Raw genomic sequence first — 27628 nt, forward strand, 5'->3', positions numbered from 1 at the left:
AGATGTTGCTACTCACAATATTCACTCTGGTAGCCACCACAATAGTCCTTCCTTCCCAAAGAGAGCTCGGCTGGGGCCCAGCACACCGGCTTGCAGGTGCTAATACACTTCTCAACAGAGGTGTTGCCAAAACCCTCCCATCTTAGGGAGCTCTACAGTTTTCAGAACTCTGATATTTTTGTTGTTGTTCCACAAAGTGTGAAAAATTGCCTATTTCTCCAATCTGTTTTAAGAAACAACCATAGAGAGAAAAAAAGCCAAACAATTTCACTCCTCTCTAAGCAGAAGTAACCTGTATGATAAACTGCCATACCCAAGTGCTAATCGTTTACATAAAACACTTTGTTCAGAAAGAAGAAGTGTGTAATCCAGTCCCATATCTATCCCCCATAGATGTAAAAAAGGCAATAGAGTAAACAGACAAGCACCTACATGTTACAATTTAGGTATAATTTTAGAATTTGTTCCTTCTCCAAAATAGGCCAAATCTGAATTTTGGGGGCAGAGTTTGCTGAACTGCATAAATCGGCAGTTCAGAAGCAAGACTGATGTTTCAAGTTGGATTTAGGCTCAGCTCTGGGTATGAATGTGCAAACTGGCAGGTGATACAATAACTATTTGACAGCAGCACATAGCAGACTTGCTGATAATACAGTGTGGGCTTTGAAGTACAATTGTGACTCTCTCCATAGCAATCAACATAATTGTATAATTGTACATGCATAGTTGACCACTACATAAGAAAGTATTCTAGAAACAACCAAATCTGTAACCAATAAGTTATAATATTTTTTATTCATGTTAGAATTTCTATCAGTGTTTGAACATTAATATTTAGAGAGTTTGTACAATTTCCATTCAAGGTTTAAAATGAGAACCACACTAGATCACAAATGGTAACTAAAACACAGTTCAGAATTATATGAATATTCACACTCTCTTTCTCTCTTAACACTGTTAAACACTTTCTTTTCTGCCAGGGGGTTTACAAGGAAAAGCGTGCACCGTAATCACATCTCAGCAGTGTTCCAAAACATAATGGTATCATCATTACATATAAACTCTTTAAAAATATATTTCTGTCAAAAGACTTGATGACTACTATGTACACTACAAAAATAAATTTTCATATAAATAAATTATATGGCATAATTTTATCTTTGTAACTGAAATGACACAAACCCACTCCTACCAAAATAGGCAGGCAATGAGACCCAGTTTGAATATTTTTTTCCTTTAAACTCCTTACGCTAAAAGCTACGATGAATCCTCAATGTAAATGTTATATACTCTTTCCTATTTAACATTAGTAAGCACTCTATACAAATAAAAATCCATTAAAAAGTAAAAACATAGATGTAATAGTGTTTCCAATAGAAATAAAATCCCTGCATTTTGTTATAAACTGGCATGACAAATACTGTATGAAAACATTCTTATGATACAAAAATATAAATATCACCCATGATTAAAAAAAAAAAAAAGAGTGAAAAAAAAAAAGAAAAGAAAGAAAACAACCCAAAGGAAATGTTGCCAGCCACTGGGTTCTCCCTTTGCCAATGTGACTACTGGAGAAGAAAGTCTACGTGGTGAACAAAGCAGCAGGCAGCTCAGACGCACACACAGACATGGAGCGAGGGAGGGGGCCGAGGCGGCTAGGAGGCCTCGCGGCTCTTGCTCGCCTGCCCCATTGGTCGCTGCCTCGGAGGAAGAGGAGGGAGCGAGTGTGGTGCCAGGGGTGTCGGTGGGAGCCCTGCCAACCCCTGACACGGGAGCGCTCACACTTGGCAGCTGAAGGTAGCTTCCAATTAGGATCATACAGTTTTATTGCAGAGCTTTTCTGATCTGAGGTCACCACGCTGCTCGTGCTAAATTGGGGCCCCTCATCTTTTTGTCATTAAGAGTTGTCATGTTAAGACAGTGAACTGGACCAACAGGCAGTCGCGACATTAACCCTCAGTGTGCATCAAAACAGTAGCTTATGTATTACGGGAACAACATCAGGCTCTTACCTGCCCTGTGAGTGTTCACATTGGAGATCTGTAAACAAGTGCCTCGTGTCAAAGTGTTTTCAAGTGAGCAAAGAAAAGGCACGAGAATTTGTGCATTCTAGTTATCCTCATTCACTGTGCTGGGAAGGTGTGTGGGCAAAGAGAGACTCCCTGCAGCCACTGGAGAAATATGCTTTACCATCAAAGAACTGGCTGCTGCTGTTCAGGTGTTGTTTTTAAAGAAAAACCCCACTAGCGCTGTGCTTAGAAACTGAGTAGTAGTTGTTTTTGTTTGGCTCTGAATATGTACTTGAACATCCACATGCTCTGAAAAACAGCTTGCAGAAGGGCAGAAAAAAGATGGAGGGAGAGAGAGATAATGAGAACCTCTGTTAGAAGTATTTTAAATTAAGGTTCTCCACTCTTAGGATTTGGTTCCAACAGGAACATAGAGATTGTATTTTTTCAGGCCCTTCACCTGCAGCAATCCATCTTTAGTTTAAAAATAATAATAATAAAAAAGCTAAATTAGTTTCACAAAGGGATCCCAGTTTAGCTGTTTTAATTAAAAGTGCCAATGCAGCATGGGAAAAAACAAACAGAGGGAAAAAAAACACCCCAGGCCTTATGTGTCATTCATTACAGTCCTGGACCCAACAGAAAGTCATTTATATTTAATAAGTGAAAACAGAAGATTTTTATATTTTTTTTTCATCCTTCCCTTTGATTTTTATCACTTACTATTAACTTCCTTCCTGCCATGAAAATAAGGTGACAGAGGATACTGCTTTGAACGCTATAAGGACACGGCTGAGCTGTGGCTCACCATCAAACAATTAGATTATTCAGCTTATAATGCCACTCATAGTTAACAGTATCAGCATCAAAATAAGGCATATGCTTACTGAGTTTCTATAACCACCAGCACCTCTCAATATCCAGCACCTTTTGAAGTGAAAAAAGAATGGTTATAGTGTTTGCACTTACCTGGCACCTTTTACGAAAAACATCAAAGCACTTCACAAACAATAATTAAGCCTCACAACTCTCCTGGGAGGTAGGTAAGTATAATTATACCCATTTTACAGATTGAGAAATTGAGGCACAGGGCAGTTAAGTGACTTGACCAAAGTCAATGTATACCAAGTCATTAACAGAGCGGGAAACTGAACCACAACCCCAAACCCTGACTCCCTGTCCTCTCTATTTTGTCTTGGCCCTCTGATGATAGCAGTCTATGGTATGTGCTGGTAGACACCAGTGCAGTTTTCAGTAGTGCCTACTAACAGGAAAAGCCAGACTCGCACCAGCATCAGGGAGTTTCTAAGCCCACTAAGGGCTACCATACAGTAAAAGAGATAAACTACAGTACACCGGGAACATACACACACAAGCATGCACACTTCCAGATGCACACATGGATACACACAGCAAAACAAAACCTGCACATACCTAAACCTATTTAAGTCTCCAAGATTAACGTGCTTTTCTTCATATCTGCTTATTTAAAAAAAATTATCACGCATAGCGTGTTTGAAAGTTAACAGTAACATTTCATACTACCACAGGGTTGTGATACGCAAATTTAAAATATTTTAAACAGACATGTACCTTTACAAAAACAAAAATCCTATTACATAAGCAATATTTGCATAGAATTATACAAGTAAATTATACAATATTTAAGCAGCAGCAATTTATGCTGAAATTTAGAACTAGATTAAGCTTAGTTGTGGCACAGAGATCAACGTACAATAAGTACAGAGCACAAACAATATTGTCCCCACTCTAACTGGAGGCAAATGACTCCAGATTATACTACTTTACATTGTTCTTTTGTATATTACATATGTGTACATCTTTTAAATATTTATAGAAGTATTTAACAAAATAATACAATAGGTTACAGTAACAGTGAGCTGTTGTCCTGATGCAGCATGTCCTTTTCCACAACTTCAAGCAGTTTTCTTCAAGCAGTTCTGGAAATACAGTTTTCCATCTTTGGCCTCTTCTTTGCTTCAGTTATTGCCCTTTACAAATAAAAAGAAAAAAACCACAAACATTTACTGAAGTTCAAGAAAAACAAATCAAGCTAATCCAAAACTCTTTTCATGATTCTTGTGGTTACAGTTAGCAGGTAGGAAATGTGGCCTTTTTTTTCATCTCAGTCATTGACTTGTTAGTAAAGAAATACTGATGCCAATTAAAAAAGCGTAGATGCCTTGATTTCTGAATGCCCAGCTTTAGATACTTGCCACAAATTCAATGAAAACCGTGGACTCTTCAAGGAGAAAGAAGCTGCATCTGATACTGGGCACAGTTAAGATTCTCCTAGTAGCCTGCTATTCAGCTTGGAAATTCCGAGCCTGAATATTTCCTTATTCTGAGGATATTACTACTTACCATATTCCTAGACCGTAAGGATAAATGCATTCACATCTATTTGCACTGTGGGATATTTGCAGAGAAGCTTTATAAATCAGAAGGTGATTTTTATCAGAAGTTATTAAAAAACTTCCATCAGAATTTTGTGCATGTGCACATGTATGTGTACACACATATAATAAAAAGTATTTCTACAACCAAAATAAAATGACTTGCTTTAGTCAAAATAGTGTTGTCATTGAAAAGCAAAGAAAAGTAAAGAAAGAAAACAGGGACCAAGAGCTCAAGTAAGGATTTAACACTATTTTTAACATAGTTTTTTCTTCTCCCCAAAATGAAAAAAATAAGTTAAAATGGTGAGAAGCTGCTTTCCAACTACAAGCCCCCAAAAGCTTTAGGGTAAAAACTTGGTTTGCTGCTCCCCTTCAAAGCAATCCCCATAAAATTAATGGAAAATTTTGAAGAAAATAAAGAGCTTTATTCCTCCCCAAACATATTCTAAAGTAACCTGCCTGTTCTGAACAGCGCTACTACCTGCAACCTTCTGTTGCTAGCCCAAAGAGAGATCATGATTTAAGTTTCAAGTCATACAAATTCTTGGGTGAATCAGCAGAATATTATTTCACAGGAATGTATCAGGTGTCCTGCTAGACCAGCTCTGACGCAGACAAATCCATGGTGGCCACTGCAGATGCTGCTCCCAACAAAACAGAGGACTTGGCCCAGGGATCCCTCCACTCTGGGAGCTCCTGGGGCAGGTTGCCTGGGCAGTGCCGCACCCCTAAGTGTGGGAGACACCCCACAGCGCAGACCCATGCGAGGCATGATGGGGCCTACCTGCCTCTATCACTCAGCCTGTCTCCCAGAGGCATTCACTCTTCTCTAAGGACTTCAAGTTCTTTCATTGATTTTTATTCAAAAGAGGATAATTCTTGAAGTAGCTGGCAATTTTACCCTCTCCTAGGCAACATCATTATATGTGACGTTTTAGAAGGCAGCCTGCTTCAGTGAGAGCACAGGATCTGCCAACAGAAAATACAATTGCGCAGCTTCAAACAGGCTACGCAGTGTCTTTGCTTCATTTTCCTCATCCAGTAGACTGGGATCAAAATATGAACATACCCATTTTGCAAGGCTTTTGGAAGTAGTTCATGTTTGTACAGCAGTACAATAAGAAGATATTGTCAAATACTATCTTATGCAACCTAATTTCTAGTGCAAAAATGTCAGCAGATTCGATGATCAGGGACCGAGAAGGAAGCCTACCTGAAGGAAAGGCACTTCAGAAAATTCTCATTTTTCCTCTTTCTTTTGATCACACCATTGCCTGAGACGGGCAAAGCTACTGACTACAGGAGACAGACCTACCTTACTCTGAGCTGTTGCCAGGTATCCTTTCTTCACATTCAACATCTTGTAGTTCTATAATTTCTACTTTAGAATTTCTTCTTTCACACCGCACATTAAAAGGCACATGGGGGTCCTCAAACGGCCTGTGGTCAGCTTCATGGTAACCCTCGTAGGACGGAAAGCTCCCTCCCCAAGAGCTGTGGCTGTGCACGGTAGGGTGGACAGCAACAGTCACTGAAGCTGAAGCAGTCACAGTAGTGACAGGCTGGCAGTATGCCGGTCCCGAGGCACCCACGGCACCAAACACGGGGCTTCTCACGTTGTGAGAATGAGCCCTGTGGCCTAAGCGACCCCTATTGCTACGTCCTGAATGCCCTTCAGTAGAAATTTCAAAAGCGTCCCGGCGAGGGCGGTAAGGAGGTGGTCGCAGCCCTTCCCTCGCTTCCCATTTGGGTTGCCTGCCCTGATGCCAGGCCTGCTGGGTGCCAGCCTCTGGATTCGGTTGTAATCTGGGACTTGACTGGTGCCTTGTCTCTGGCTGAACCACCTGAAAGGGAGATGCACAGTTATGCTTCTGACAAAGCATGGCAAACAATATTATGCTTTTTCATATTTTATGCCAGGAATAACATTTGTAATGGTACTGTCCTGGTTCTGAATCTATAAAGGTAGTACTCTGGAGTCTTAAACCTGCTCATTTTTCCAGATGGTTTCTGTCTGAAGTTGTTATAAGCTAGAAAGCATAACTTCAGATAAACACAGGACTATAGCTGAAAATACTATATATGCTTCCTACATACTGCTCCATCTTTAAACAAATGAATAGCAAGCAGCTGATCTTAACTGATTCAACAAGCAGAAATGCAGGCATTTGGAAAAGGGTCTACTCCACACAGGGTACATACACAGGATGTTAGTGGGTAGTTTGTATAGACTATAGGAATCTGTTTTCTGGATTTCTGTAAAAAGCGTGAAGCGCAGCGGCCACATCAGTCAATAAACCGTGACCAACTTCAAATGTGGCTGTGCTTGTACCTATTTTTAGGCCTCTGCTGAACAAAAACAGATCCACATTGCAGCTCAGCATGCAGCATCATGGGGGGTAGGAGACAGAGCTTTTTCACTTTCCTTTGAAATCACAGTTACGCCAACCCAGTAGCAAGATGCAACATGCCCAAAATTTGGTACAACCCTGAAACTACTTTTTTATGGGCTCTATCAATCTTTCTCCCCAACAATGTGCTGCCAGAGAAGAGGTACCGGGAAGCGGTGACCCACAGGCGTTGTGTGGAAGACGCTGGAACTTTTAACCTCTCCCCGTCTCTTTCTGCCGGGTGGCCCAGGACAGTCGTCAAGCAGATGGAGAGCTCTCTCTTGTGGCTGGTGCCAATATGATAAACAGCCAAAGACCTCTGTTTGGTACCATTATTTTATACCCAGCTTGATTGTAAAGGAGAGGGTGATGAAAGTCTTCGCGTCCCATCTACGAGTACTCTAAATTCTAGCTATTTGCATTACAGAGTAACAAAGCATAATCAGCCAGAAACATAAAAGAAATATTACAGCTTTTCCACAGAAATAGATTTAAATAGAATTCCCGCTCTTCCTGCCCTCTCTTCAGTCAATATGTGAGCTACTTACAGTGGATCTCGCAAAGACAGGATTCTCAGTGGCTTCCACTATTACTTGATGGACTGGTGCCCCAGGGCCTTGAGTGGCCTCATACTGATGGAGCTCTTCACTGATGCCTGACACTGTGGTTTGAGAGCTGTACTCTGAATCAGAGGAATCTGACCCGTTGTTTGTATGCCCAGGTGGCAGTGCAAACCTTACGATGCTGGGAGGTGGCTCAGGAGATGGCGTGGGTAATCTGTTTCGTGCATTGGCTGGAGAAACCTGATAACAGCAATTACAATTACAAGTATTAGCATTCAACAGCATTCAGTAAGTATTACCCTTATAATTATTAGTGCTTGATACAAGTATTTTTCTGCCAAATACACTTTTCCGAGCCATGAGAACTTTAGCACTCATTTTCTGATCAAGATTTGTATTACACTGAAAAATGTGTGAAAGAAAAAGAGACATGATCTCCATCTGTGGAGGTGTATGTAAATAGGATTATACATATCCCTCTATGTATCACTGTCTCAGCAAGTGCATGCATGTTTGTGCACACATGCACTTGTGCTTAAAAATATACAGATAATTCCTGGGTTTGCCTCCCCCTTCAGCATACGTTAAGAGTGATTCCATAAATCATTTCAAATGGGCACGTATAATTTGATTCAGTGTCTATTTGCAAAGAGAGATGGATATGCACATAACTGCAACATACATAATAATAAAATAGGCACATATACATTGTTTAAATAGGCAACAGCCATCTACACTGTTAGAAATGTAAGAGATTATGCACTGTTGTCAAAACTGTTTTACTAATGCTAAAAAACCAAAATACTACATCTCAAATATTAATAGCACTGTAAACATACCCTGTGTTTTATTTTTATATACACACACATATAGACACATGCAGCATACCATTACTGCATTACTGCCTTCTAATAAAGCAGAATAAAGATATCCCTACATAACAATAATCATATTAACCACAGGGCAGATAATGAACAATCAAACACAAATTTGATAGCTGTGAACCCTTTTTTGCCAGACTTAGGCTTTATACTGCCACGTCCTCAACATCCAGGTGGAGCCTTCCACCCACCAAGATCCCTGCTTGAGCCAAGAGGGTGTCACAGGGAGGGGTGCCGGGACCGGGGACTCCGGGCAGTCCCGTGGCCCTGGTTATCCAGGTGTGGTCTGTGGACCACCGCTGGTGTATGTTGGTCCACACAGGCCTCCCTGGTGGTCTGCCGAGTTAAATATTTTCAGGAAAGCAACAGAGGCAGTGGGGTAGGAGAGGAGAAGGTGTGTGTACAAAAGGAACTGTCTTTTGCAAAACGCTGGGGAAAAGACTGGTTTTACAGATTAGTTTGCATATCATATTCTTCTTTTAAAAGCTTACCTAATCCTACATTTGTATCTAGCTTGCCAATTGCAGCCTTTAAAACAATATTTACTAAAAACATACTTTTATTAATAAAAGAATATCGAATACATAAAAAATCACATTTAAAAAAGATTTAAAATAAAAACAGAGCAAGAAACTTAAAATAAAAAAAAAATCAGAGAGAATTAAAAACAAAGTTTATAGAAAAAGGGCTGGGGGGAGAGAATATTATTATTTCTTCTGTTTGCCATTAGTTTTACTGACCTCAGGGTATGGTCCAAAGAGTGAAAGAAGAACAGGAAGCAGCACCAATCCGTTGAGAACTCCCAAAATGGTTAAGATTGCCAAAACAGCAAAGAAATACCTGAAGTAGGGTATAAGGGTGTGGAAGAAAGGAGAAGAAGAGCCACAAATATTTTTAGAAATAAGGGATTACCTACTTCTGCTAAATGTATTAGTATTAAAATAACACATATACTAAATTCAATCTCAAATATTACTAAAATTGTACTAAATAATTATATCACTTTCTATATATAGATATAGTTTTTTTTACCTTTTGGATTAGAGAAGCTACATTCCACAACCCAAAGTGTTAGTTGATAAAGGAAAGAAAAAAAATTACGTTTGTTAATTTTCCAGAATCTGGCAGCATGTAATGTTATTTATGAATGTGTTACACAAACACAAAAATATGGAATGTGCAGTGAATGGCTGAATGGATTGAAAGCACAAATACAATGAAAAGGGGCCCCCATTAGTGAAAACCCAGCAGAAGCAAACAAATGAAGTGAAGGGTGTAGAATTTAAACAATTTAGCCTAGAAGGAAAGAAGCCCACTTCTCCCAGCAGCTAATCCACTGTGAAATGCTTCTGCATCTTACAGCGGAATCTCTAATTAAATCTCTAGTGTATCAGGTAAGGCTTTCCTTCGCTGTTCATTAATCACAACTTTCCGCCTAGAATTCTGTGAGTTCCAGCTTTACCAAATAGCTCCAACTGCAATCTTTTTACAACACAGGAACCAGCTCTCCGCAAAGAAAATGCTGCCCATTCTATAGCGAGCTTCAGCATTGTACTGAGTAAGAGCACTCCACAATGGCAGAGCTGCACTGCAGACTAATCTTTTGTTGAACAATTTAGCATCTCTGAATACTCTTGTTTTGCGTCAGCCAATTCAAACATAAAGGCTGAAGCACTATGGAAGAAGAGGAAAGTGCACAAGTGGTTGTCCTTTCCCACCATCGAGGGCTAAGGTCTGGGATCCTTCATGAATACCAAGGTAAACCTGTCAGTAAAAGGAAAGCCTTGCTAGTTGGTATTCGGCACAGCTGGAGCTCAGACTAAACTTAAGGCTGCATTGTAACTAATGATTTTGAGGAGTCGGTCTTGGGTAAGTTCCTGGTGGAGAAGGGGCAGGAGAAGACCTGAGGGCAAGTTTGCTGCTAATGGCTCTGCTGATTACATTGTCTAGCTGGCAGCAAACTTTACTGCCTCTGTGGTTCCCTATCTGATCAAATATGTCAGCCTCCTGTAAAACTACAAATATCCTGCTAGTGTAAACATTTTGGGATTTCTGATCTGCATTAGCAAAAATCAGAGAACCAATCTACTTCAGTAACATAAACCACCAGAACTTTATACTGGGACAGAGATCAACAACAGGCATTAAAAACATTTGCATCTCATCCATCTAACACTAGGATAAACAGGAGGATTATAGCTCTGACCACTTGGTGTATACAATGTCTGTTAATTTACCTAATCTTCCACGTTGTTGGACTAAGGGGACTTCCCTTTCCGGAAGTTTGGGGTCTTCTTCACCCACTATAGCAATACTTGAGCTCTGAAAGTTTATTTTATTTTATTTTTTAAACAAGGCAAACTAAAGTCAGATTGTGCTAGAAAATGAGAACCTAATGGGCAAAGAAAGTAAAATAACAGAAGTTGAAAAGTTGAAAGGCTCATTTTATATACTAAGAGAACATCCAATCCAAATTTGGAGTGAAGGGCTGCTAAAGACTTCCATTTGCTATGACACAAAAATGTCCTTGCCAAAATCTCACCCGTTAAATAGGAAAGTACCACAGCAAATATATCTCTGTAAATTTGTGTTAAATCTATAGCTAATCTATCAGTAACCTATATATCAAAGTGTTCCATCCCTTACAAGATCAGGTCCTAAAGAATAATTCCAGCTTACTTCTTCACCACCAATAAAATAAAATATACTGACCTGAAAAAGAAATATAAGTTCTTTTTCAGGGCATGCAAAGATATTGTAAAGTATAGTAATAATCTTCATTTAATGTATTTAGTATGTATTTAGTAATGTATTTAATGTACCTGCAAACCTCCTACTCCCTGCCTTCTGCAAATCTCTTACATAAATAAACAAAAAATCCTGATGAGATTTAGCAGCCACTCTCTCAGTTCCTGCCTCTGACATTTTGTTGTTGTTGTCAAATGGATGTTAGCTAAGTCTGGTCATCTATCCAGTTTACGTCTACCTAAGTAGTTAAGTCATTTCTCAGAGCATTTTTTTTGGCCCAGTTTTACCCCCATTCTCTTTCAGAGCTTTGATTTTTTTTTTGTTTTCGGATTGCGTTTGCCACAAAGAACCTGTGTTACTTCTGAGATTAGCCATTTTGCAGAGCTCCACAGGTTGTTTGGAACAGAATAGGATCTGTTTCATTGAACTTCTCAAATTCCTCTCAAAAGAAAAACTTGCTCTCCTCTCACACTTGACGAATTCACATTCTTAATTAAATCCACAAGAAACAGTCTGCCTGTAGTTCTGAACAGAAGGGGCTTCAGGCTTTGCTTTACAAAATTTTAATACTGAGTTCTGTGTTCAAACTTATGGCTCCCTAGCTCCCCAAAAGGGCTTTTTTCCTCCCCCATTTATAAATCGTTCATTAAAAAAGCCTCATGTAGATAGCAGAAGGCGGCCTAAAGAGTGTCAGTTGCAGCATGTTTGCAGCTCCATGTGGTCTTTCCATGCAAAATGCTGTGCAAATAAGTAAGAAAGACCTTAAGGTTAAAGGTCAATCCCGCCAATACTGGACAATGCCAGCTGCTTCAAACTGACTTAATTCCAGAATTAGCAAACTTCACTAAAGAGGGCCACTTTTGTTTCCTTCCATGCTGGGAGTCAGATTTTCCTGGAACAGATTTTAATGCCAGCAATGGAAACACTGCTAAGTCTAGCATGTAACAAGGAGTTAACAAAACAGAGGGAAAGCAGGACCATGATGTAAGCATGCTTGACACACCATGCATAGTAATAAAATGACAGATAGACTGAAATGACTAAATATTAAAAGCATACTTATTTTTATTTTAAAAAGAAAGTCAAGGCACACAAATGCTTTACCTGACAATAAAATCAAACTCTGATCCTGCAAGCATTAGTACTCCAAGCAGAGTGGACACGGCTCCATCCAACACTGGTGCAAACATATGTTCCAGTGCAAGGACAGCCCTATGGTTCTTGTCTCCTATGGCTGTTAAAAATGCCTGTAAAACAATGAAATCTATTTCATTAGACAGATACACACAGCCTTTCAAACAAACTCTCTCATAGTATAAACAGTTTTTCACCAATTAATTATTCCAATTTACAGTTAATTAAAGTATCCTTAAAGCTGGCTAGACATCAAGAAAAGGTCTGATGACACAGTCATATGACATAGCTGCTGCTGAAGTTGCACAACCAGAGTAATCATTGATTAGAGTCAGAGCCATAGTAGTAACTTTGGAAATGATGCCTGCTTGCATCAGGAGGCTTTTCATTTGTTTCCAGGATTGCTTCTTTCTACCCGCAAAGGATTAACTTCATTTACACTCAAAATGAAAGCACTTTGGGTGTAAAAATTATGGGGCTACTCTTGCTACTCTCATGGGGACATAGCTTCCATCACTGCCAAAGTTTGCTGCAAAAATAGCCAATATTGATTCCGGTTTTCCTATGCACTTGGAACAGACCAAAGACTTGCAGCCCTTGCTCATACACACAGCCACATCCACAGCAATGTTTATTTGTGCATCAGGTCTTTCTGTTACTTTATACACAAGTCTCCAATAATACTGTGCATTTCTGCTCACAGGCTTGATGATCCAGACTATCAGGTATTGTACCTAGTAAGCACCCAACTGAGGAAGGTTGTCAGTGAATTAACAGGACCAGTATAAAGTAACACTACCAGATTGTGTGCTGCTTTTTTTTTTTTTAATGTTTCTATTTCACTCAAGATGCATGTTTTCGCAACTTTTACTACATAAAAGCTGGCAGCCCTATGCATAAAATTGCCTTAGGAATAGTGCTTAACATAGCACTGCCTGAGCAATGACACAACTTGCAAAATGTCTGTCCCTCCCCATTACTCCTTAGTGAACAAGCTATACCAACACTCAAAGCGCTGATTCTTATGAATGTCTTCTCATTGTCCAGCTTACAGGCTAAAAAGACAAGAACTTGGCTGATGTTCTTTCTGTGATTTATAATGGCTTTCTCTTAGGTGAATTCTCTAGCACCTATTAAAAAGTGAGCTCATGCAGCTACCTTACTCTTGGTCCTGGAATTTAAGTCACTCTTCTCTGGCAGCTTATTTTCACTTATTTGACAAATTTTGGCTGAAATCAGCCAATGCATTAAAAAGTTATTTGGTGGGATGAGCAGACCAAAACTGGGAACATACACAAGTAGAGTGAGATTCCCAAACCTCATTTCCACAGGAAGCCAAAACATGCATTATTAATCTTTAGTAGTATATTAACAGTGGTCCATGGAAAATTAATGTATCCAGGACACATTTTACATCCTTTATTCACAAATGAATAAAGAATCCCCTTCAGAGTAAAAGCAGATGTCAATGAGACAACTCATGTGAATGGGATCTGTGGGAATCTGATCCACAAACACATTAGCAAGTTATAAAAACTGCATAAGTATACGTGTTCGAAGGATGCATAATACAATGAGCCCACTGTTAATTCAAAAATTCATTTGCAGGAATTAAAAAAAATGAGGTCACAACTTATAAGTGGCAGCAGAGAACTGAGACACGAGTGGATTGTGAATTTATCTTAAACAAGTCCAATTCAGTTCTGTATTAACAGTGTCAGCACTGCATATTTTCCTTCTGCAACACTGGTTTGATTACTTATATTCAGTAAGTTACAAGAACATATTGGTTGGTGATGCTCCTATCATCTGAGGTCTACTAGGCATTCTTTTCCCCATTTTAAAGCCTACTTTTGAAAGATTTTGACTCCATGTCAACATGAAAAAAAATCTGATTTTAAATTTGCTTGGCCATTGAACTTAAGCCATAGGGTTTTTTTATACATGTAAAAAAAAAAAAAAAAAGATCTGTAAATTAGATTAGTTTCTTCCCATTTCGAATGGAAGTGTTTTTTATTTCTTTATTCCAATTTTCTGTTTTAAATCTTAACTGATCTCTGACACTAGACCAAGCTATTGCAAGCCTTAGCAAACAGGTTTACCTCCAAAAATCTAACTACGCATAGCAATAGGGAGGAAAAGGGTCACCGCTTGAGCCACCCAGCTGATCTTCTTTAATCCTACCCTACCTTCCCTAATATTTGTCTTTAAATTACTCTTTGTATGCTGCCACTTGATGGGCCCCAACTGCGTACCTCACGTGCAACATGTTCCCAATATTTGGCAATCTCCAGTGTGCTAAAATCCCCTTTAGTTCTCATCTCCTTTTCATTGTCACCAGATCCTCTCAGCAGTCTACAAGGTCTTCCTGTTGAGTCTAAAAAGCCCATTAAATCCTCATCCAATTTCTCTCCATCTCTCACCACCATTTTCCCGCTCCCTCCTTTCACTTCTTTTTGAACTGCTATGGTACAAACATACTAGAGATTATAGTAAGCTGCAAGCATCCCTTTCCTGAGATGAGGATGATATATTGACTGGACTCATCCTTTCCTGCATTACAGTAAAATTCAAATCCATGAAGAAAATGATATCATTGAAATAATGTTCTTCTGAAAAATGGGTTAGAATAGTCTTATAGGAAAGTGATTTATGCTGAATGTGTGGACAGCCTTCCCTGTATGTAATGTCAAGCAAGTTTTGAGACCTACCACTGCTAAAAACAGACAAAATGTTTAAAATATGGGTAGCTTTTCATTCATAGTATATAAACATTTAATTTCTTAAATTCCCCAGTTTCTAAGAAAAGATTTAAGAACTCCAATTTACTGTCAAAATTGCTTAATTGGCATTTTGAGAAAATAGAAAACGGGCCTTTGTCTAAGCTTATCCTTAGGATATGCAATGTGAGCACTACCATTGTCAAATGTGAACACAGAAAAACAGCCCTTTACTCCATTATTTGTCATCAAATAAAGTGGGATGAGTTTTGCATATCTTGAGCACCACCTTGCAAGAGAAGTGTCATTGCTCCACACTTCTGTACATGAAGTTGACAAAGCTGTGTGATTTGGTGCACGCTAGATTTGGACACCTAAGTCTGACAATGTTGAAAACATTTACACAGAACATTCAAACATTCCCCACCCCCACCCCCACCCCCCGCTTCTCTTCATAACATTGGAAAACTATTTCCCTAAAGATCACATATTTGAGCTCATTACTAATAGTTGACGGATTCTGGAAATAAGGTGGAAAATTTTAACCTGAAGAATCCAAATCATTCAAATTTTAGTGGTCCAGAGAGATTAAATAACATGTGATTTCAAAAATCTCCCTACAAAGGCTTCTTTATCAAAGGATATAGGATCTACATACAAGTGGGCACAAACAGCTACGTAGCAGTGAGAAACAACAATAGTGAGGCTGCAGATAATGATGGGAAAGTCTGGACTAAAATAAAGGGCATTAAGAGCTGAGCTTTGTCTACTTTTTAGTATGGCTCACAAAACTAGATACCACATGTTTACACATGATTTTAATCACAGCCTTCAAAAATCATCATTAAATACTAAAATACTATAATATATTCCCTCTTCTTATCTCCTGAGAGACTGACTCAATGGTTAGGAACTATTTCATCAGAGCAACTGTGCTGTACCAAGACAATCCAAATGGCACACAAAACTTTGTGCAAGGTTTATCACCGATCCTCTTCAGAGAATCATGTCACTGACTTAGGAGTCTAAGTAAGGATTTGCAATTGTAACATTAGTCATCATTTTACTTTAGAATACTTTGAAAATGCTTCCTAGTTTTACATACCAAAGCAACGTGAACAGTGAATTCCACACCAATGCCAACAGAAGCAATCAGGATAACCACAGGCACTGCACTCAGCTTTATTCCAATTAGACCCATCATGCCAAACAGCTCCACAGTCATCAGAGCCAGCACCACCACCTAGATGATTTCAAACAGCTGTTAGTGACTTCTCATACTCTAGATGAATGAAGAGGAAAGATATTTCGAAACAACACAGGGCTATAAAACATACCCTTCAAAGCAGTCTCTCTCATATCCTCAAAGACAAGCCATTTTTCCTTATTTCATTGTGCTGAATGGCAATGACCCTCTAAAGAGCCAATTTAAATCATTCTCCCAATAACCAGTTAACAGATTAAGCATCAGTTTTCTGTCAGTTACAATTTATCAATGTGATCTAAAAAAATAATTTATTCCTCCTTCTCCTAGATATCCACTGGAATGTAAATTTCCTCTTTTTCACTCATTTCTCTGACAAAACTTCTAGAAAAACTACCTTTCAAATTCTGTATAGGAATTCTTTTTGTAGTACTCCAAATTAAGTGAGGATGACTCTAGAGCCGGTTTAAAACACAGAAGAAAGTGAATGCTATAATCAGCTGATGAATCTCAGGTTACAGAGGGCCTTTTAGCTTTAAAGATACTTGGAGGGATTGACATGGACAAAGCAAACAGTTTAATCTAAGGGAAAGGTTTTATTTTTCTTTCATCTACCTTGTAAATAAGTGAGGAAAAGGGAGGGAAAGAAATCTGTGGAATCAACTTAAAGTTTCTAAAGCCAAGCAGGAAAAAAGATATACATACTTGTAAAAGTGATGGTGAACTCTGAAAATAAACCTCTTTTCCAAGGGAAAAAAGTATGTACTACAATAAATTATTTTATAAGCTAATGAATCAAGAATAATAACATAAATTGCTTGATTAAGCGCTATGAAAAATATTCCAGACTAAACATTTACCTTTTAACATACCTGTCGTATAAACGTACAGTACAAAAACTAGCAACTCTTTCACGCTTTTCTACTTCTGGCATTTTATAAACCATATGATAGTTTATGGAATTTAAACATAGGAACATCATCAGTCAATTTAACTTGAATGTTTACTGTGAGGCTTATGTGCCTTGGAGAAAGCATGGAGGAGTATTCTCTTCAATTTATAATTTTATGGCTCTTTCTCCTCAATTGCCCAGTTACAGTCTTTTCACAGTGTGTAATGTGCAACCACTTCAATCTTTCCAAAAACCTCACATTCAGAAATCAGTAGGCAAATTTACGTTAGTCACAAGCCACTGACTTGAAAAATAACATTCTCTGATAAAAGAAGGAGGGCATAACTAAATAGAAATCACTGTAATATTTAATAAAGCTCCTAATTTTCCTCTGTGTCTTTATTTCTTATGTTAATGTGCATCTGAGCAAGGGCAAAAGTTTGCGTGCCTCTATAAGAAACCTTTAAAGCTACAAAAAGGTGGCCAAAGGATTAAAGTTATTAAGGTTTGTACCTTTAGCATGAACCCTGCCGCCTCAAGTTGAATAAATATATAATGAATGATGCAATATACATACTTCACCAGAGGCCCAGACATAAACAAAACCTTCCCGACTACAGCAAGAGCTATGCTGAAAGGAATTTGACTTCAACAAAGACCCTTATAATAAACTTACAATGATCCCAGCCGTCCAGGGGTTCAGGAGGAAGAGGGCACACACCAGAAACGTGCAAGCCAAAACCACACTAATGGATAAGAGGAGCCAGTGACGAAGTCCAATATACTGCTCCCAAAACAGAAATGGGTAACCGTTTGGGTAGCTGGCAATCCCCAGGCTGGTATAGTTATCACAGATAGCTCTCACTTTCTCGATAGCTTCCACAAAGTCAGAAGTTTCATGCAATCCATTGAGGTAGAACGGAAATTGAGCATATTCTATGGGCTCAGCTGCTGGAACTAGGAAAAAGATAGCAATGTTTAATGAGTGTTTGGGAAGAAGGAGATGCACAGAGTATGATTAACAAAACACTTTGTTCTCCATAGCAAAATGCTTAAAGGCACTGAATTTAAATTTTACATCTTTGAAATAACTAACATGCTAAAAGCTTTCAGTAAAGGACATGACACTATTTTATCATGCAGTGCAATGGGATGAACACGTTCTATATCAAGTCCCTAAAGAATTTTATGTAATTTAACAACTAGAGATATTTTCAATATGCATATAATCTTTATCTGTGCTGTAAATGCTTTTTACTGAATACCTGGTTGAAAGTCCCTATCTGCAATATAAAAGAGAAACCTTCTTAAACATTTTATCCAAATGGTCTTTGGTTTTATGCAGGTGTAGCTGCGGTGAAATCAAAGGTCATTTCCCTGAGATCAGTCATGGTCCATTGATATAAAACTAGAGAAAAATGGTGTTGAATTGGGCGTGTTGGTTAAGATTTCCACTAAACATTTTTAAAGCTAGATTCACAAATGCATGTTCTGTTATTCAGGCAAAAAGAGGGGGAAAAAACAATATAAACATAATTGTTTACTAAGAAAATACATAATTTTCTATCCTTTAATAAACTGACAAATGTAAACTCTCCATGCTCCTTGTTGAGCATAATGCTAAGTCTACTGTACAAGAAAAAAAAAAGAAAGAGAAAAGAGAAAAAAGCTTCCACAACAAGCATTTTGTTACTGCCGTTGTGTGTTCCAGACCCTGCAGGGTCATTCAGTTGACTTGCTAAACATGATTTGCCCTATTATAATCTCAACTATAAATTTTCATTAAGACAAGACTTGGCTGACTGCCACAAAGCTCTAGGGCTCAGATACACTGAAGCACAACTAGCTTGTTACCCAATCACATTTCCAAGAGCACCAGTCCTCCCCCACATGCCCTCTCCCCTTCCCCACCAGCGTCCAACTAGAAATCCTCCCAATAAATCCAAAGCCGAGAACCAGCATTACTGCTCAGGATGCAAAGTGGTGAACCAGAGTGGGAGGGATGGATAGAGAACACCCACTTACACAGACTCCTCCCCAATCTGAACAGCTCTTGCACTGTATCAGAGGTGGTGGCTTATATGTATGAACTAACTTGATAAAAAACCCTTGAGTATTACAAATTGAGGATAAATATGATATAGTCTCATTGATGAAACTTCGGAATGACACAGGCAGGAATTTCATGCAATCTGTAGGTTTCTCTCTCATACAGAACCAACAGGTCACACACAAAAAAAGCAACATCTAGTACAAGCTTTTAGAGTTTTGCTAGAAATTGTTATAAAACTCATTTTTCAACATTAGAAAAGCCTGCAATGGTGGCACATTACACCGTATTCCACAAAAGGATCAGTCTCCTGAGGCTACGGAGTAACACAATATATTGCTCTGTTTATGCTTCGGAGCCCTGTGCAGCATCAACCAACTGAGAGTTGTTACTGGGTTGTAACGCGGTAACTCTAGTTGTAACTAGAGTTACTGGGTCTTGGAGGAAGGAGTGGGGGCACTTATATAAACTGTAAGACATTAGGATGAAATGTTACTTACTTCTCAGCCTTGTTTCTGGCATATAGTCTGCTTTGTCATGGACCCATTCCGGGCGGTGAGGCCGGATGTTGGCTTGTGAGGCAGCATAGGCCACAGGGTCATTGCTAACCCAGGCTGTCAGGTAGATGTAGAAAGCATTCGGGTTAATGATTCCATCTGCATCCACCAGACGCTGTTTAGTCAACTGCAAAATGGAAAGATTAGAAGCCTTTTAGAATGAGTCTTGCTTTCAGGGTCCTTGCTGCAAAGCTTACAACGAAAAGCTTGAAGATGTGACACACATACAGGAAGGAAAGAAAAAAGTATGAACTTCCACTTGAAATGACTTATCAGAAAACTGATGTTTGACAATGAAGAAAAATCTAAACTACAGTGACAGTGAAAAGTGTTTATTTATAAATAAATATTTATATAAAATTTATAATAACAACTAAATCAGCAGATGGTTCCAGAATAGACTGAACAAATTAAATCTGAATTCTGAAAGACTGTCTGCAGCCAAGAGTGAAAAACAACCAAGTTGGAAAAACATTTTTAAAGAAAGGGGAAAAAAAACTGGCAAGAGTCCCTATACACGTCTGTGTGCAGTTAACCTCTGTTGTTAACACTGAAGGAAATGCCACCCAGTAAATGGAGGAGAGCTATAAAAATAAAACAACATCTGTATAAATTTTGCTAACACTTGCCTCCTATGACCTATGTATTCAGAAAATGCCCAGCGCCAAGAAAGCAGACGAGTGTGCTGTGTTCCTTGGGTCACCGTGGGCAAACGCATCTGTGGGGTAAGCAGCAGTGGTGCACTTCTAGGGTTCTGCAGCCAAATACTGCACAGCTAGAGCCCTGACAGAGGACTCTGTGGATGAAAAGTGTTACCGGGTTTTTTTGTTTTGTTTATTTAAAATTCTGGCTTGGCTCCAGTTCCAGGTCTTTTTAATGAAATGAAAAACAACAGTGACAGCAGTTAAAAAAAAAAAAAAAAAAAAGCTGGATTCCAAGGATCTGGATTCAATTAATCCACAGGATATGCAACAACTGTATGTCTTCAAGCTGTCTTTGGAATTGCCTAGTACAGTGCTCAGCCCCTGTGGCTGCACCACACTCTTCCCCCTCCCAGGCACAGGAAATTGTATCAGTAGCTGTAGCCCAATCACATTTGTTCCAGAAGGTACCTGGTACATATTGCTGAACAAAACCTCACTAAAGTTTTTTTGCTTTGCCTCCCTTCCTTTGATTAATTCATAGCTGAAGCTTCATTCAGACCTGACAGCATGCTGCATGTTGCCATACAGCAGTGTGTTTTACACACCATAGTAACTTTGAACAATGTACTCCATAAATCTGTCGCCTTTAATGCCAGCAAAATAAGAAAGACAATAAGCAGATCTACCGAGAAGCTCAGAGAGACTATTTTCTGCCTAAAAGCACAGAGAGTCAATGATGATGCTAGGAGAGGAGAAGCTAGGTTATTGCAGAATTATTCTTACAGGTTTAAAATCTAATTCTAGCATAAGAAGTCAAAAACTGTGTTTCACCTTCCAATACGATAATAAAAAGCAGCAAATACAGTCATATGATGCGATAACCTTATGAAAGAAGCTCAGATGCATTTTATTTAGGCAGCTCAACCAACTGCCATTCTCCGTTTTACTACAGTATATCCATATTTAGTAACAACAATATAAGAATATTACAAAGCATATAATTACTTCAGCCCCCTTCCATTCACTGTCATTCATAAACACCTTTCTTAAAAATGTGTGTTTGGAGTAAATAGATAGGAACTAACCAAAGAACTGCAAATGCTAGATTCAAAATCACAGCAGAAGGCTGAGCTAAGGTGAACCCCATAAGCAAATCTAATTCAAATCAGGAGTGATGCCACTTAGGGCAACAAGGCTAACATTGGCTGCATGTCTGGCATGGGATCAGGCTCCATCTACCTGTGGATGCAGAGAAGCATCTTTCACACCAATTTCAGTGGAAATAGAGCGCGTACAGGACAGGAGCAGCATTTAACACATGCCAGTCAGTAATGACCAGACACGCATCCCCAGTGATGATTTTGAACACTTTGCAGCACAGGCCAGACTCCACAGCTAACATATAGTTCTAGGGAACCTCGTGAGGCCATGCTGTCAGGTGCAACTCAGGCATTTCAATTCATCAAGACGAAAAAAGACACTGACATGCTCTTTGCATCTTCCCCCACCTCCTGATGGATTGTGCATTCCTGTAGAAACCAGTATGGACCCTGATACAGTACCTGGCTGACGTCAATGGGCTTTGCTCGGTTGCCAGTTTGCACCAAGAGTTTGTAAGCCAGAACAGCATCGTCAGATCCATTTTTATAACTGTTGTAAGTGATTTTCCCAGTTTCCCAGTCGCTGTCAAATGCATCCTGAAGTCCTGAAGAGTTAAGAGAGGCATGAGGAAGAAAAAACATGCAGTTAAGAAACTGATCTTTAAAACAATTTTCAGTAGGAAGAAACAATAATAGTGATTCTTTCTAATATAAACCGTGACCATCTACAGCTGAAGCAGGGAGAAAACTATGCATCCTCCATTTGGTCTCCTCACCTCACAGTCATCATGCTGGAAGATAAAATTTTCAGTTGCATGTCCAGTACTCCCCCCAGAGAAAGGCAGGAGAAGAAAAAGGTGCAAGGGAGGAGAGTTAAGACTCTTCCCACGTTATGCTGACCAGTAAAGGAGAGCTAGCAAAAGATAAATGCACTGAAATAAAGAGCTTCCTTTCACAGCAGAGGAGACAGCGTGGATGAGATTAGGACTCTCAGGTCCCCTGTCCTTCTCAGAGCCTTTCCTGAGTTGGCATAGCCACATCACTGTCTCAGGACAAGGCTGGATGTGAGAGAGCCACATAGCACTCTGCTTGTAGACTTATGCAAGGAAGAGCTAAAGATGTCTAAAAGAACAAAGTGTTTCCCCCCAACCTCAAGTCTAGAATGATCATACTCAAAATCTACAGTCATATTTGCATTTATCACCTCTTTCGTACATATCCTTCCCAAACCAAAGCTGAAGTCTTGTCCTGACATGGGTGGTGCAAAACAGAAGGGGCTGAGTTCAGCCCTGATTAAACTTCATTGCCTACTGTGGAGTTAAAACCAGGGAGAGATTTAGTCCATTATGCAGAAGAGAGACCCTCCCCATACACCTCCCCCTGCCCCAAATCCTGGCCAAGCACATTAAGCTACAGAAGAGGACACACGCCACTCTCATTACTGTCTTGGGCTACTGCAGAGCACTGAGGCAACAGCGTCTATGATACAACCAGAAATTCCACTACAAGCGGGGAAAAAAAAAAAGCACTCCAACTTCCAGCTTCAAAAAACAACTCAGCTGCTTCTCGAGCACAGTGTGAGTGAACACGATTTTGTCAATTTGTTCCATCTGTTCAACTTGTGCAGCTAATACAAGTCGTGGGATCTGCTGCCAGCACGTGTAAAGATCACAGCCAACACCTATTCACTCTCAACTGTTATTTTCCTCTTTGCCACCCTTTAAGGGGGAGGGAATACCTCACAGTGCAAATTTGGATCAGATTTAGCACAGGAAGCCGCAGCCCAGCACAAGGAGGCTCTGTGCGAACAGATGACAAACCACATGTCCAGGGAAAGGAAGGAAAAGGCTGGTGGTGGTGGAATCGTCGACCCACCTCACAGCTGCACTGAGGAGCTGTAATGAAAACCATCATTACAGATCTGATAGGTTAGCTACAGCTGTAAGCAGATAAGAGTATTGGAAGAGAAAACATGGCCTGACTGACACTGCCTCAGGGCCTGAGTGCTCATTCCCGTTTATAAACTCTTCCTCCCCCCATCCCCAGCCACTGGAAAACTGCCTCCCATGTCATCTTAACAAAATCATACCCGCTTGGAAAGCCAGCGGGTTGGGAACAAAGCCGTGAAATAAGCCTGCCAAACCTGCCACGCGCAGCCCACCAGCACCTGCCCAGAAAGGGGACGATTTAACACTAGGTGTTCTCACAACCTCGAAGGAATTTCAAAGCCCCCTTTAGGGAAGCGCTGTTTGTTGGGGCCCTTGCTGCAGGGAAAACAACTTAGGAAGTGCAAAAATACAAATCTCTCCTTCCTGAAGACAGTTTTATGCTTTTCCAGCCTCTTTGAAAATGCTGTGTGAGAGCATTTGTGCTATCCGTAATAGTCATGTAAAAAGTCACTTTGGGAGTTAAGAGGAGGCTGTTGAAGAAGAATGTGGGAAAGAAGGAGAGACCACCAAAGAACAGCTTAACTTCTAAGTCACAATAAAAGCAGCTTTCTTTAGTAAGAGGAGCACACAAGTTGCTATGTTAGACAATATTCAGGGGCAGAACTTTCAGTTTAATAACCAACTCCTGTCTCAGGGCTAAACAGACACACAACATCAAATATATGCATTTGCAGGCAACAGTACTGATTTGTGTTTGCAAATTATGTTAAAAAATGGCATGTACATTTTACATTACTATGGTGGGTAGTAACTCAGCTCTTTCACTTCCCCTACCCCAATGTGTGCTACAGTCCTTACAAGTCTGATCATCCCTCAAATCCAGCTCCCTTTTTTATCTTTATTTCTCAGCTGACTTAACCACTTTACACTTCAGGTCATTTTATTACTGACCTTGTACCTTGCTGAACCTGAAAGATTGGAAAGAATACCAAGAAACGATCATCAGTTGTGCTTAAATTCTAGAGGATTTCAACATTTAAGTAATAAAAATTTCCAAAAGCACTTTGAAATTAATAGCAGAGCCGCTGATTTCAAAGTGAACAGTATTTTTATTATAAATTGTTCACACTGATGATTTTAATGCATTTAATCTATTTTAAAAATAACTGAGATTAATGAAATGTTTCTGGGCAGAAAGATAAAAGTAACTTGTCCACTCCTTCCTGCATAAAAGTTATACAAATTAAGGCAATTTTTAAAAATGTTATATATGGGACTTGTTTTCATATCAGCAGTGACTTTTGCTTGATGCTTCAGAAGAAAGTGAAATCCTCCAAAGTTATGTGGGATGTTGGAATGGGAGTGAGGAAGGAATTCCTTCTGACCCATGTGAATAGCTGGCACCATTAAACTTGAGATAAGATTACCCTTTGCAAAACCAAGCCTAATTACAAGCCATCGGGGAATTCAAGCTACCTCATTTACATTCAGTCACTTACAAAAATAACTTTAACATTTCCAGTTTAAATGAATAATTAGTGTTAACTCTCTTCTATTGCATTTTCAGATAATGGAAAACACATTAACATGATTTGTTACGGAGAAGCAAAATACAAGGTAATCTCTGAAAACAGAGGTGTGTTAGTCTGTAGGCACTGCATTGCAAGTAAACCAGGGGAAATGTGTGGCTAGGACCGAGCATGCTGCCTTGGTAAAAAATGCTTTTGTTCACATGCTGCTGCTTCCTTCCAATCCCTCCCGTACTCTGCCGGACAAATGCGGAGGTGTCAGAAGGCCATCTTGAGCCATTAATCTCTGGTACTGAATTTCCAGTGAAGTCAGTGGGAATTAGCCACGAAGTTCAAACAAAGTTACCCCTACATTGATTATCCTGCTCTCTCCAGCATGTAAAAATGCACCAACATAACCATTCCTATGCTTGTCCAGGATTTTCCCTGGATTCAGCCTAAAACTCTCTCTTGTTTGTAAAATCTATTTTCACCTTCCCTCCAATCTGCTCCCTCAGTATCAGTAACAGTTAGTAATGGCCAGAGGTATTACTCTGTTTTCCACTGTCTGCACCTTCACATAATCCCATAACTATGACAAATGTGACAATTTTTACTATAATAGTTTAGTTCCCCTTATTACATAAATTCCTTGTAATGTTTTAAAACATAACTTCTTTCTATTGATACAATATCCTTTTCCTTTAGCGTTGTAAATTCAGTAGAAAACTCTGTAAAGATGGTCATGTGTCTTTACAAAGCAGCTGTTTTGTACTAATTGTGTCACTGTGCGGGGGAGGGGGAGGGTGTCACAGACACAGACCTAAATGCTTAGTGTTAATCATAATTATTAATTCTGAACCGGAGGGTAATCGATGGGCAAAAATTACTGCTTCTGTCACAGGACTGGAACGAGCACTCGAATCACCACTAGTCACCTTAACGTCTCAGTATAACATGTTCACTCCACACATCCCCTCCCTCAGTGCATCCAAGAGCACTAGCAATGCATGCAGCTCCTCTGGCGGGAGGACAGCAGAAGACAAGGAAGGCGAACAGGCAGGCCAGCGGAGAAACGGAAGGGGAAATCCATCACAGGTGATAAGAAGGGAACAGGAACACCAAAAACACGGGACAAGCGCAGTTCTAGGACAGCTCCTGCATGTGCACGTACATGCTACATAGAGAAGCAGATGTGCAGACCCCTGGCATTGGGTGGGGGCTGCATGGACAGTCCTTGGCACAAGGAGGGGGTTACAGGCAGGATGGGAGGTGTCTGAAGCAGAAGAGGCAGGGAGGTATGTGGCGGGCCTGCCAGAGGGAAGAGGGGAATGCAAACACTGCTGAGAGGCTCTACAGCCTCAAAAACGCCAAGGGGTCTAAAGGGTCTGATCTTCAGCGTTTCAGTGGGAGAAACCAGCAGCAAAGCAGATGCAAGGCTGCTGCTTCCTGCCTCTGTCACTGCAAACTGCACCACTGAGGGTCAGCACTCATATGTGAAGACACTGAACTCACTCCCATGATAAATGATCCCTTCTTGAGTTAGCGGCTTGCAGATTTCTATCTACTTTACAGGTCTCCATCAGTGGGGGGAAGGGATGGACTGGACAAACACCCCACAGTCTGTTACATTTCTTCCTATTGTTTTTGTAAAAATATCCAAAAAAATAAGAAAAATAAACAAGACACTAAAGTTACAAGAGAATTTGGAAAAGCCCTGTAGGATGCATGAAGATGTTTGCTTAGAAATCAAGGAAGTGTAGTAAAGTTCCAATCGCGTAAAACATCTAACGTATGCTGCATTTTCTTCCTGCCAGTATTGCCTTCTCTTGCAGTTGAAAATACTTATGTGAGCAAAATATTTTAAGTAAAACTTCCAGTAAGAAGATTGCAAGGAATGGATCCAATATATTTGAAAACCATAACCCCCCCCCCCCCCGAAATCCTGCTATGCCTGATTTATCAGTGCATTAAATACACAGGAAACTTGATCATTTTGTTTATTATGCATGTCACTTGGTGGCCTCAGCTTTCCTAATATCGCCCAACATATTTTCAGAAGAAGAAAATACCCCAAATACTGACAGTTATGTACATGTTTTCTAAGAATCACTGGCTGCATTAGCTGTCTGTAAACAGTTAAGGTTAAAATTTACAGTCTCAATAGGTCAGCACAATTTATTTTTCTGTTGGCAAAAGCTTCCTGGAGATTCTTCCAAAAGAAAGACAGAGGTAGGACAGAAGTATTTCTGGGCATAAAGTGTTTCACAACAGAGAACTGCTGAATTTCCTGAGATGAAACATTGTTATTTATTTGAAATACAAAACAATTATTTGCTTCAATTTGAATAATTATAATAGCATGACTTTAATAAGCCCACTTTATCGTCAGACTACCTATAACATCCCCTCCCCACACCCGGTTATAGTTCAGCACAGACAAAACAGTACCACAGAAAGTGTGAGGATACTTGATAGGAAATCTAGAAAGTGTAGTTAGCTCCCATTCCAATAAAAAGCCTAAGCCACACTAAGTTTTCCTCATGCCAGCAGTCCCAGCTAAAGCCAACAGGATCACTCCTGTGCTGAAAGTTAAGTCTGTGCCAAAATACATTGCTGGACTGGGGCTTCTCATTTACTGTTCTCAAAACACTCAGCAAACATCTATTTTCCCAAGACATTGGGCCATATTTGGCCATTAATTATACAGCATAACTCCTCATTAGCTGCACAGAAATTAATGACATGAGACAGCCTCTCATGAATATAATCTTTCAAAGCTTCAAAAGTGTTTTATTGGGGAGTAAACTTAGCCACAAAGAATTCAAGTGAACTGTTGGGCAAACAGCGACTTGATGTCAGAGTTTGGATCAGCACCTATGCGTTCTCCCTGCTGCTAGCAGGCTTTAATCGTGTAGC

The 27628-nt window shown here is 39.7% G+C and overlaps 1 protein-coding gene across 5 annotated transcripts in view; it reads right to left on the reverse strand.

Moving 5' to 3' along the window:
- Window positions 1-776: 776 nt before the first annotated feature.
- The window catches only part of PTCH1 (patched 1), a 76285-nt gene continuing 49433 nt past the window's right edge, over window positions 777-27628 (reverse strand). For 4 of the 5 annotated variants that reach the window (XM_067316412.1, XM_067316411.1, XM_067316410.1 and 1 more), the window contains 9 exons: window positions 21775-21917; window positions 19512-19695; window positions 17638-17918; window positions 15971-16108; window positions 12116-12258; window positions 9004-9103; window positions 7368-7622; window positions 5745-6273; window positions 777-4021 (listed from right to left, as the gene is read on the reverse strand). In XM_067316412.1, coding sequence (XP_067172513.1) covers window positions 5746-6273; window positions 7368-7622; window positions 9004-9103; window positions 12116-12258; window positions 15971-16108; window positions 17638-17918; window positions 19512-19695; window positions 21775-21917 — 1772 coding nt within the window. In that variant the 3' untranslated portion in view covers window positions 777-4021; window position 5745. The remainder of the gene's footprint in view (window positions 4022-5744; window positions 6274-7367; window positions 7623-9003; window positions 9104-12115; window positions 12259-15970; window positions 16109-17637; window positions 17919-19511; window positions 19696-21774; window positions 21918-27628) is intronic. The other variant, XM_067316413.1, reaches the window with a different exon arrangement.

Source organism: Apteryx mantelli, chromosome Z (genome assembly GCF_036417845.1).
Source record: "Apteryx mantelli isolate bAptMan1 chromosome Z, bAptMan1.hap1, whole genome shotgun sequence".
NCBI lineage: Eukaryota > Metazoa > Chordata > Aves > Apterygiformes > Apterygidae > Apteryx > Apteryx mantelli.